The 11,504-nt window shown below is 38.0% G+C and overlaps 1 protein-coding gene across 1 annotated transcript in view; it reads left to right on the forward strand.

Moving 5' to 3' along the window:
• The first annotated feature begins 4,281 nt into the window (after positions 1 to 4,281).
• MYRIP (myosin VIIA and Rab interacting protein) overlaps positions 4,282 to 11,504 on the forward strand; it is a 227,491-nt gene continuing 220,268 nt past the window's right edge. Inside the window, exon 1 of the mRNA XM_009321068.1 lies at positions 4,282 to 4,391. Within this exon, the coding sequence (XP_009319343.1) occupies positions 4,282 to 4,391 (110 nt within the window). The remainder of the gene's footprint in view (positions 4,392 to 11,504) is intronic.

An 11,504-nucleotide genomic window follows, 5' to 3' on the forward strand; every position in this document is an offset into this window, starting at 1 on the left:
TGGAGTAGCAGAACAGAGTAGAAAAGCTCTGGTGTTTAGTTTGGTGACTCTAAAGCTGAAAGCATGTGACGGAAAGGTGTTCTATATGAAATATTTCAATCGCAAATAGCTGGGTTGAAGGAGTTTGTGATACTGGCTCCTTTAGTATCACATTTCATTAATGCACAGGAGCAGCATTTTAAAGCAAAAATGATATTGTGTTGTGGAAACAGGTGAAATCTCAATTAAAAATTTGCTCAGAAATGAAAAGAATTGTAGGATATTCTTGTTTGTAGCGCCAGGGTATTGGAGGGATCCCGGATCTCTCCTGGATACACCCTGTATCCGGATACACCCCCCAAGCCTTCTTTTCTCCAGGCTGAGCAGTCCTTGTGCTCCCAGCATCTCCTCTTGTTAAAGATGCTCCAGTCCCTTAATCATCTTTGTGGCCTTGAGCTGGACTTGCTCCAGTAAGTCCATGTCTGTCTTGTACTGGGGAGCCCAAACTGGACGCAGCACTCCAGATGCAGCCTCGCTAGTGCTGATTTCTTTGCTACAGCATTAAACTAAGATCTATGTTGTACAATACTCAGTGTGACCATTTGGATAATTAACTTTATGATGTGGCTTTTTGTCAAGCAGAGAATCTGTTTTAAATGTTAGTTGGTACTTTAAAAAAAAAAGCTTGTGGGCTTTCTCCCCACCCTCCTGTAATGCTAATCTTCTGCTGAGACTGCAAGTCCAAACAGCTTACTGATCACAAGTGACTAGGAAGTATACCGCTTGCCCTCATTTCTTGTGTTGATTCTGTTTTAAAATTCAGAAGCATTGCTTGCAGTTCTTGAAAAACATTTAATTTACTACTTGTTCTGTGGGGGTTTTGTGGTTGTTTTGGTGTTTTTGTTTGTTTGTGTTTTGTTTTTTAAAAGGTTAAATTCAAGAAACGTTTTCAACGTGGAAGTTTTAATTAGATTTTAAAACAGACTGTAAGAAGTATTAAGATTAGAGTATTACTCAAACAATACCCAATCATGTATTGTAAGCCTAGGCTTTCCTGTTACAGTGTGTTAATTTGTTGAGCAAAAGTCTTCTAGGGAGCGATATTATTCCTTGTAAAGTCTCTGAAAGCTTAAGTTTTGTATTCAGTTTGAGATTTAGCAAAGAAATATTACTCATGAAGGCAAACATCTGAACAGCCTCATGTAAGTTACTTCAGTTAAGCCCAGAAGTTATTTTAGGCTGAGAAACTATTTTGTTGTCAGTTTTTAAATGTAACTTGTTACAGAGGATTTGCCATTGTGTATTTCCAAAATGCATAATCTGGATTTACTGAAAAAAAGACATTTGAGCATTGTTTATAAATATTTATAAACTGCTGTGATACTCCCAGATCAGAGGTGATTTAGTAGTGTGATGAAAAATTATTTCCTGGGAAAAAAAAACACGAGTTCCTTAGAGGTTAATGTAATATTGGAATGCAGACTGAGTCGTATAGGTAAATAAACCACATGAAAATCAAAAGTTAAAGTTGCTGGTGATTCTAAAGTATATGTGTACGTGAAATTAAGTCTTTGCTGACCCCAAAAAATCAGAGGTAGTGGGGCTGCCCACTTACCTCCAGATTTAGGGGTAAATTTCCCGCTTCTAATATGTGCTCACAACCAGAAGTGGTGGCTGAATCAAAGGGATAATTTTCTTTACTGATGGACCACAGTTTGTATGTGTGAAAAAACAGTAGTAATTTTGACAAAGTTTCCAAAAACATTTTGATGAAGACCTGAAGGGAGAACTTATTATGACAGTGTTAATTACAGTTGTTAACTTGATGCTCAAGAGCAACTGGAATGGCATCTTTGATCTCCTAGTATCTTTATCGTCTTGTGTCTCAGACAAACGTAGCCCTACCATGGAGCTGTCTCTACTGGCTCCAGCAATTGCTTAAAATAGTTTTATTTCCTTTTAGTTTATATCCTGTGTTTCTCCCATAAAGTGAATGGGTGTGAAAAAAGTTAATTGGAAAAGTCCTGCTTACTTCCCTGCAGATGTGGCTTTCCTGTAGTGAAGCCCTTCCATGCGTTCAGAAAGTCGGAGGCCTTTGCACTGAAGTGCTTTGCATGGGAAGAGCTGAACAGGTATCCCAAAGCCTGAAGGGAACAACGTGTCCCAGGGCACTGCTTGTTCTGTCTTTCAGCTGCAACATGTAAGCGTAACTTCAGTAAGCCCTACCTCACCATTTCTTATGCCTGCCAGTGCCTAGTGAGGCTTTGGTACAAGGACTGCGGATGAAGGGACGGGGGAAAATCTTAACATTCTGGTCAAAATTTCGGGAAGATTTGTGCGTGTGTGTGGGATGGAAGAAAATCTTGCCAGTTGTTCCTCACTATATTTTAGCCAACCTTTAATTTTAACAGACATTCTTGGCCTTGCAAGTGGGGTTAGTGAAGACTACATATAGTCCTTTTTTTCTGTGGCACTTTTTTCTACAAAAATCAGGGTAATTTTACTTAGAAGTACGTTTTATAGCCTTTATTAACTCATTGTTGATGTTCCTGTTCAGCTTCCTTAATAGACCCAAAGAGTCAAGCCAGAACATACCGTTCCATTGCGACCTTTGTTAGCTGTATGGTGAGCTTGTGTCTCATTGGAGGGATCTTGTCATCTTGATTTCACCTAAGCTTCTAACCCATCTACTTGTTTTTGTTGAAGTGTTGTTTCCTTGAATGAAGAGTGTATTCTAAACTTCATTGATAGCCTAACCAAAATAGAAAAAATAAGCAATACCCTCCTTCCATGTGGGTTGTTTTTTCTTGTTTGAAGAGCTGTAACCAGATGATTGGAGGAAAGTAAATATTGTATTAAAAAACACAACAAAACCCGAACAAAAACCAACCAACCACATCCCTCATCATCATCTAAGTAACAAATGAATTGTTATGTTTAGAAAATAAAGGTGAATTTTTCCCCCCATGCTTCTACTTGCTATACTATTTGTAGCATTTAACTGTATGCCATAGCAGTGTTGCTTAGAGGTGGTTTTTTGAGACAGAACCAGCTTATGTGTTTTACATAGCCTCATTCACTTGACACTCATCATGGATAAAGGGGCAGTAATAGTTACCTCTTCAGTATAATGTAAGAACTTCTGTGTGTTTGTAATTATTATATACATTGCTAGGAGCTCATAACAGAGCTGCAAAAACTGTGTGATGTTTCTGAAACCATAGCTTAATGTGGAGATGGACACCTTTATGATTGCCCAAATAATTACATAAATCAAATTACAGAAATTAATACTGAGATGAATTTACTAAATTCAACAAAATTAATAAGTCATGTGAAAATAAATTAGAACAAATTTATGATAATTTATTAATGAAATAAATGGACCACACTCTAGTTCAAACTTCATAGTACCTTCAATTCACACATAACATTACTACTTTTTCTTCTCCATTGTCGTTCACAGAAAGGGAAAATAAAGGTATCGTGGTGGTAGTGACATCTAAAACTTTCCAGTCACTCTGGGAAATGCATTTGCGATGTATATGCTTGCTTTTTTTTATGGTGTTTTAAAATAATTCCTGGTTTCTTAGTTGGTAATACAAAATATTTTTGAGTGTTACAGGGGAGTATGTTCTCTGTTCATATACAGTGGCAGGGATTGTGTTTTGCAAACAGTTTTGCGAACTCATGGCATAAAATCTTAAGAAATGCCTAAACCTGATTTCACCTTAGTGAGTTTAACGTGTTTCTTGTTGAGGGCAACACTGAGGTCTTCCCTCAAATTATTTGGGATATTAAATAATATTATCTTTTGCATTTCTTTTTAAATTGAGGGCGATTGCTTTCAGTGCATGGAACTTGAAAAATAATTCTGAAACGAATCATTCAAGTTGTGGCAGGGGAGGTTCAATTTGAATATTAGGAAAAATTTCTTCACTGAAAGGGTTATCAAGCACTGGAACAGGCTGCCCAGGGAAGTGGTTGAGTCACCATCCCTGGAGGTATTGAAAAGACCTGTAGATGTGGTGCTTAGGGACATGGTTTAGAGGTGGACTTGGCAGTGTTAGGTTGACGGTTGGACTTGATCTTAAAGGTCTTTTCCAACCTAAATGATTCTATGATTTTATGATTTTCTTCTCTGATATTTATGGCAGCAACTTTCTTTTTGTTGGGCAGTTGTGCCTGTGATTTCAATGCACTCAGGGAAAAATATCAGAGCTTTCAATTAATTTTGCATTTTTTGCTGTTTCTGATTTCAGATATTCCTCATAGTTATTCATATCCAGGACAGAGTATATAATGGGGAGAAAACTGGATCTTTCTGGCTTGACTGATGAAGAAGCAGAGCATGTGCTCCAGGTGGTTCAGCGAGATTTCAGCCTTCGTAAGAAAGAAGAAGAAAGGCTGAGGTAAGAATAAAAACATGATTAAAAATATTGGTCTCTTTGGATTATTACAAACTGTTTTTTGGGGAAACCAGAGAACACAGTGCTTTTGTGGTGGTCTATGCATTAATAATCATTCCTATCACAGAGGCAATAAACATCCAAACTCCTTCACATGAATTCAATTATTGGGTAGTAATTCATTTTTGTGTTTAGTCTGTCCTGGCCTAAATCACAACAATGGTCTCTAAATCATCTGTATATGTTGCCTGAGTAGAGGCTAAGTAGTGGTTGACTTTAACAGCAAGAATTTTTTGCTTGCTGTAGTCAGTTCCTTTTCTTTTATTCAGAAACTTTGTCTATATGCAAACGTCTGAAGGTGAAGAAGTTCAACCCATCTCTTTCCCCCAAAATAATCAATGGGACATGTTATGCAGTGTATTGAGAAGTTAACTTTGCTGTCAGTAGTCTGTGTACAAAATGATTGCAAGCAGAAACAACCAGAAGAAAACAAATGGAACTTGTTGCAAGGTAACTTTCTCAGCCCAGGAACTTCAGTATGTGACAAGGGGACCACTGGCAGAGACCTGAATTGGTAGATGCAATATTTTTCTTGTAGTTTAAATGACATTTCCTTGAATTATTATGTCTGATTTTTTTATTACCTTCTTTGAACACATCATTATTTATTCTCTAGAATAGTTTGAAGTCTCTTTCTATAGTTGGCAAATGTACATTCTCTTACAGTACTACTAGTGTCACAGATATCATCTGTTTCTTTGTCATTTAGCATCAAGCTGAAGTCAACAGAGCAGGAAGATGACTGAAATAAACACAAAACTAGGCATATATATTATGTGCAATTGGAACTGAGAGGAATCCTGTCCCTGTCAGTTTTCTGTTACTATTTTCTGAAACTACTTGGAACATTAGGAACAAGAAAGAATGCTTGCGGCATAGGCCTAATTCAATTTTGGCATGCTGTGCAAGTTCTTGCTTGGGTTGGTAGCACAAGCTTGCCACAGGGAGGAAAGACTGAATGAGGATGGCACGCAGATTTTTTTTTTTCTTTGTCTGTTTGTTTTACCATGAGTTGTACTGATTGTTTTTGTTAGTCTTTCACAACAAAGCCAAGAGATTCTAGCAACAGTTTAAGGACGGTGAGTGTGGGGCCTTTCTCTGGCTTTTTATGTGACTGGTTGTATCTTACTGGAGCAAACATACCATGGTTAGCAAGTGCTGGGGCATCTTGCCTATTCTGAACAACTAGATCCTATAGTGAGAGGAGGAGGGGGAAGGATGTAAGGCATGCCCACAGAAAATTGATCGGAAAGCCTGGATAGATAAACTTTTTACTGGTTTTTGTGTTTTACCATTTTGCTGCTGAGGTTGTCCGTGACACTTGATAATTGAATGATCACAAGTAGAAAACTGGTGTGAGAAGGGCGATAAAACACTGGAAAGGTAGGAGAACCACACGGACTCAACTCAGCTTATATATGAGAAAAAAATATGTAAATTTTTTTCTCTTGAGTGTAGTTCATGCCTTTTGCAAGTATTGAAGTACGTTAAAGTGCTGCAAATAATGAGCCATACTGACAGTAAAAATTCTGAAATGTAGGCTGATATTTAAGATATAAATTTAAGTAACTTTAATGCCCTTAAAGATTGCCAGTGAAGTTCAAAGCTTACTTCTAACTTAAAAGATATGACTCTTTTTTTTTTTTTTTTCCATCGGGCTACTCTATTTTTTGGTTTTTTTTTTGTTTTTTTTTTTTTTTTACAAAATGCAGAGTTAAAAGGAAGGATGTAGCAACACATCTTTTTGTCTTACTATGTAATAGGAAATGTAATCATAGAAGAAACTTATACCTTGCTATAGATTAGATTTTTCAGCCTGGAAGAAAGCAGATTAGTTCTTGTGTCTGCTTTGATATTCTTGACTCTATTGCGTTTGTTTTTAGAAAGTTATCAACTCGCTAAGTCTACAGTATAGTTTCACTTTAGAAGTACTGTCAAGCTTTGTAATCTTTCTTAAGAGAAAAAAACTGGCATATATATTTTATATATTAGACTGCTGTTAATAAATTCAAAACCAAGCTATATCTGAAGGTAGCAGATAGATTTTTTTTCTTTCTGTAATTAATTCCAGGTAGCAACATTAGTCTTTGGATGGAACTGTTGAAGCTTTTGCATGTCTTTTTTAAAATAGCGTTTCTGTATAATTCTTCATACCATAGATAATTTTATTTTTGGATGTTTTTCCCCACAAGGATTTAAGTAGCTGTTGCACAGCTCTCTCTTTGGGATTATTCACATTGGTAGCAATTATTTCTAAAGATCAAGAACTACTTAAGGGAATATACAACAGATTTCCACTGTATCAGGAGAACAATGAAAACTAAGAAAACTGTAAGTGGTTCAATGTTGCTTTGCTAGTGGAAGCTGAAGAGTTAAACTTCATTTCTTGTAGTATGTTACTTATCTTCACTCCTAATAAATGTTTTTAATGTAGTAAAGTAAAATGGCAACTGTTTTAGAGCTAACATACCAATGTCTTTTACAATATTGCACTTGTTACATGTGAATTTATTTTTCCATATTCTGTAAACAAAATGACATAATGAATTTGTGGAGAAAAGCCATGCTGATCATTTGCACTTTCTGCTGCAAAGCTGTTTTGAGTCTCTCTGCGGTGAGACTTTTTAGCAGTGGTTCTCTAATTTAAATCTTTTTCCCAACTTTATGTTAGTGTTATCAGACAGGCTGCTCTTGTACATTTTGTGAAAAAATTTGTTGGCTAAAAATAGTAAGATAACAATAAGATAACCATATGTAAATAGTTAGTGATTAGTGTGGTTGATTTATTATGCCTTAGTGCTTATTCGTTCAGTTTCTTCTTTTGCTGTAGCTCTCAGCCTGATATCAGATTAATAATATTTACTGTTCTTTGTTGCTTGTTCACCCATAGTCTTTCTATTTTGATTATGTGTTGGTTCTGTTCTTTGGCTGTAGTGTTGTTTTTACTTAACTTCAATGTTAGTGTAATCATCCAGAGTCATTGAGGCTAAAATTGTAACACAGACTTGTAAATAGATGGGCTTGATTTTCTGTGAATCAGTTGAAGTAGGCAAGCCGGGCAGATCTGGCATAATTAGGAAGGTGATAATAATCATAGCTGGCTTTTAGAGCAAGCTGACTGGAAACAGTAATGGTTTGTTTTCTTGTGGACAAATTTATTTTCTTAATCTTGAATTTCAGACTTCATGCATCTGCAGAATGTCAGCAAATGGGGAAGATTGGACTGTTTTGAGGGTTGAACTTTTAAAGTTTTGCTGTGTATAACGTTTTTGTTGTATCTGCAGTTTGTGGTTTTTGGTTTTTTAATTTTTTTTAAAGAAATGGAGGAGGAGAGCTTACAAGGTCAAATGTGTGTTTGTGAGATAGGCCTCTTTACATAAACAGATGTGTAAAGAAGATTGCTGCCTTTTATTTGTTTCCATTTACTGTCTGTGTATTCAGTTTTCCAGACTGTCTAAATGTGCCACTGTTTATTCCCCTCTGCTGTGGGCAAAATCAATTCCCCCTTTTCTTTCTTACAGTTTCCACTGTATTTATAAACATGCTTGTCCATTTGTTTCAGGTCAGGAATGCTGAGAAGTCAGGGTGTTTTAAATATGTGAAATTATCATTTTACAGAAAAAAATCAATGGATTATCTTATTGTGGTAGATGTTCCCAACCTGTTATGTTTTAGCCATGTGGACATGTTAAAAGATGGCTGTTCTGATACTGAGTTTAACATTCAGAATGACTGCAAAGGGAGAAAAGTTAGAAGGATGGGAAAGAGGGCAGGCATAGAAAGGGCTCAGTGCTGATCAGCTGCCAACAGAGCAGATGCTCTACCTGTCAGCAGCTACTTTAGTTCAGGAGGCCATGGCCCAAGCGACTTAAGCCATCTTCTTATAATCATTGGCTAACAAAAGTTTCCATCACCATAATGAATGCTGAATCAGCCATTTGTGTGGCGGTATTCTAGTGATAAACCTTAGAAACTTGTGTTGGGCAGGGATGAAAAATGTTTCTTTGCAGGGGACATGGTTCTCTTTTGTTTAAACCACTGCTATTAATCACCTGGGAAAATGTATTTACAAGGAAAAGTTACTGACATTCTGCTACCACATGGACATGTGATCGTAAGACGTTAATTGCTTAATATAGTTATGTGGGGTCACTGGAACAGCACCAGGGAAGTGTTGAGAGTTGACTGTCACCCACAGGCAGAAACATCACCACATCTTGCCTGACATTGTTTCTTTTGTAGCTGGGTTGGTGAATATCAGCTTTGCTGTCTTTATAAATAAATGCAGTTGCATTTTCAGTTGTGATAAAGACAAACTGCAGTGATTCATGATCAAATCTCCAGCAGTGCTTTATTTGCAGAAAAAAGACGTGTGCTCACTGGAGGGCCCTCTCCACTCTGGTTGTTCTAATTTTATTTTAGCCAAAGAATTGCTAAGGGATTAGAATAGAGCCTTGTGTAGAAGATGATGAAACGTTTTAATTTGAGAGTTGCTTTTGCCTGCTTTCTTCTTTCTGCTGCTTTTGCATTGTAGCCCATTGCAGCATGAGTAGACTTGTGAAGAGGCTTCTTAAGAAACAAATTCTCATACCTGACAAAACCCAGAAACCAGTTTGACACTTTTTCTTGTCAGATTACAGTAGACTTCAGTGTATTTATGGTATGTGTCATGGGTCTTGTAGTGGATAAAATATTAAACTCCTTCCAACCTCTGTTAATCACAATATTGTCTGAGTGAGTCATATCAAACTGGCAAAATGCCAAGTCAGACATTTGTGTACCTATCTATTGAATCTGCATATCACTTCTTGTTCCTCCTTCCTGTGGCAGGCTTGTATCAAATACCTTAAACCAAACAAGAATCAACCTGTCTGTCTTCCCTCCTCTCCTTGCCTCCAAGCAAAGCTATTTTAAAGCTGTTTTCCTAGTGAGGAAGGAACAGGAGATTGGTCTCATCTCCACAAGCTTCAGAGTTCCAGCACATGAACTTCTGATCAATACCTTGTTGCTTGAAGTGAGTTCATAAGGTTGGCCTGCTGCCCTTCACTCTGAGCAGTGTGGGGAGAGCACAAGGAGCATTCCTGTCCATTACTCCGATTTTTTTTTTTTTTTTTTTTTTAGCAGGTAGGCACCGTTCTGGTTCCTGTGCCTGTTCATTAATTCCTCAAGGGATCCAGAGAAGGAGGCTGTAACATACCACTTCATATCCCTGCTTCTGCCCATGAGGTTTGAGAGTAAGGCCACACTGTGGTAAGGAGAATGGCTAGCACTTCTTTATGGGCTGTCCTGACACATGTATTCTCTCCCTGTGATAAAAGGTCTTAGAGCGGTTTACTCCTTCTCTGAGAAAGGTGCTCTTTGTGATTCCCATGTTAACGCAGCTGCACGCTTCTCCAGCGCAAGGCTCTGCTGAGCTGTCATAAGCTTAGCATTCATCTGTCTAAACTTATTTTTGTGCAATGTATGATTCATCAGAATCATAGCTTCAACTTAATATGTTATTTTGCTACTGCTTTGACTTATAAAACAAGATTAAAACATATCTAGGGCAGTACAGCTGTTTTCTGGAAGTAAGGGTTCATTAACAAAAGATAAAGAGCAAGATGTCTTTATCACCTTTTGTTACATAATATTCCAAGATGCAAAGCAACCTGTTTCCTAGCTCATGCAGGCTATCAGGATTAAGAGTTGTCAGTAACTTCATCTGTGTACTAGATGGTTTACACTGTTACTGTGTAGCCCTCTCTCAACAGCAGTGTTTAATGTTTTAACAGATATACTGACCTGAGAATACAGCTAAGGGTAAGTTGCTTATCAAAAAATAGTTAGTGACCTGGATGAACTCTGCATGAAAGCCAGATAGCTAATGGTTGTTTTTGCTTGCAGGGTCAGTAAGGATGCACTTTAAAATGCATTTAGAAACTGTTACTTGTCACTAATTTCAAAAAACGTTGATCCAAATGTGCTGCTTGCTGTCAAATAATGCTGTGTTTGGTGTTAGAGAAGGAAGTAGGTATCTCAGCAATGATACAACATCCCACTTCATGTGCAGTGCAACAATGTTTAGTTTAGCATCCTTCTTTCTGTGATTTGCCTAAAACTCCCTGCTCTAACACCACAGGGTCCTGGTGCAAAGTTAGTGCGTATGTTCTGCTGACTCAGCATTGCTCCCTGTTTCACCTATAAGCAGAGAAAGTGATTGCAGTTGACAAGAGAGTAGGATCTAGTTTATGCTCTAAAAGAGAAATCAGGTGTTGTGGTTTAACCTCAGCTGGCAACTAAGCACCACACAGCTGCTTGCTCACTGCCCCCGCAGTGGGATGGGGGAGAGAATCAGAAGGGTAAAAGTGAGAGAACTCATGGGTTGAGATAAAGACAGTTTAATGGGTAAAGCAAAAGCTGTGCACGCAAGCCAAGCAAAACAAGGAATTCATTCACTACTTCCCATTGGCAGGCAGGTGTTCAGCCATCCCCAGGAAAGCAGGGCTCCATCACGCGTAATGGTTACTTGGGAAGACAAACACCATCACTCCAAACGTCCCCCCCCTTCCTTCTTCTTCCCCCAGCTTTATATACTGAGCATGACGTCACATGGTATGGAATATCCCTTTGGCCAGTTTGGGTCAGCTGTCCTGGCTGTGCCCCCTCCCAGCTTCTTGTGCACCTCCAGCCTTCTCAGTCGGTAGAGCATGGGAAGCTGAAAAGTCCTTGACTAGTGTAAGCACTACCTAGCAACAACTAAAACATCGATGTGTTATCAACATTGTTCTCACCCTAAATCCAAAACACAGCACTGTACCAGCTACTAGGAAGGAAACTAACTCTATCCCTGCCGAAACCAGGACATCAGGGCACTGGAAAGAATCTGGCATTAGAAGCAAAGAACTTTCAGCTGTTTAAGTTATAGGCAAATTTTTTCTGCCTAATTGAAGAAAAATGCCAGGGTACTTCCAAAGAGCAGCTTATGCTTAGGTGCCTCTAAAACCAGTTCTGTGCATCTTGCTTGTGCATGCTTGTGAATGTAATGGGAATCCACTGTGACTGTCCTTGTTATTT

Source organism: Pygoscelis adeliae, unplaced genomic scaffold (genome assembly GCF_000699105.1).
Source record: "Pygoscelis adeliae isolate BGI_AS28 unplaced genomic scaffold, ASM69910v1 Scaffold280, whole genome shotgun sequence".
Taxonomy (NCBI): Eukaryota; Metazoa; Chordata; class Aves; order Sphenisciformes; family Spheniscidae; genus Pygoscelis; species Pygoscelis adeliae.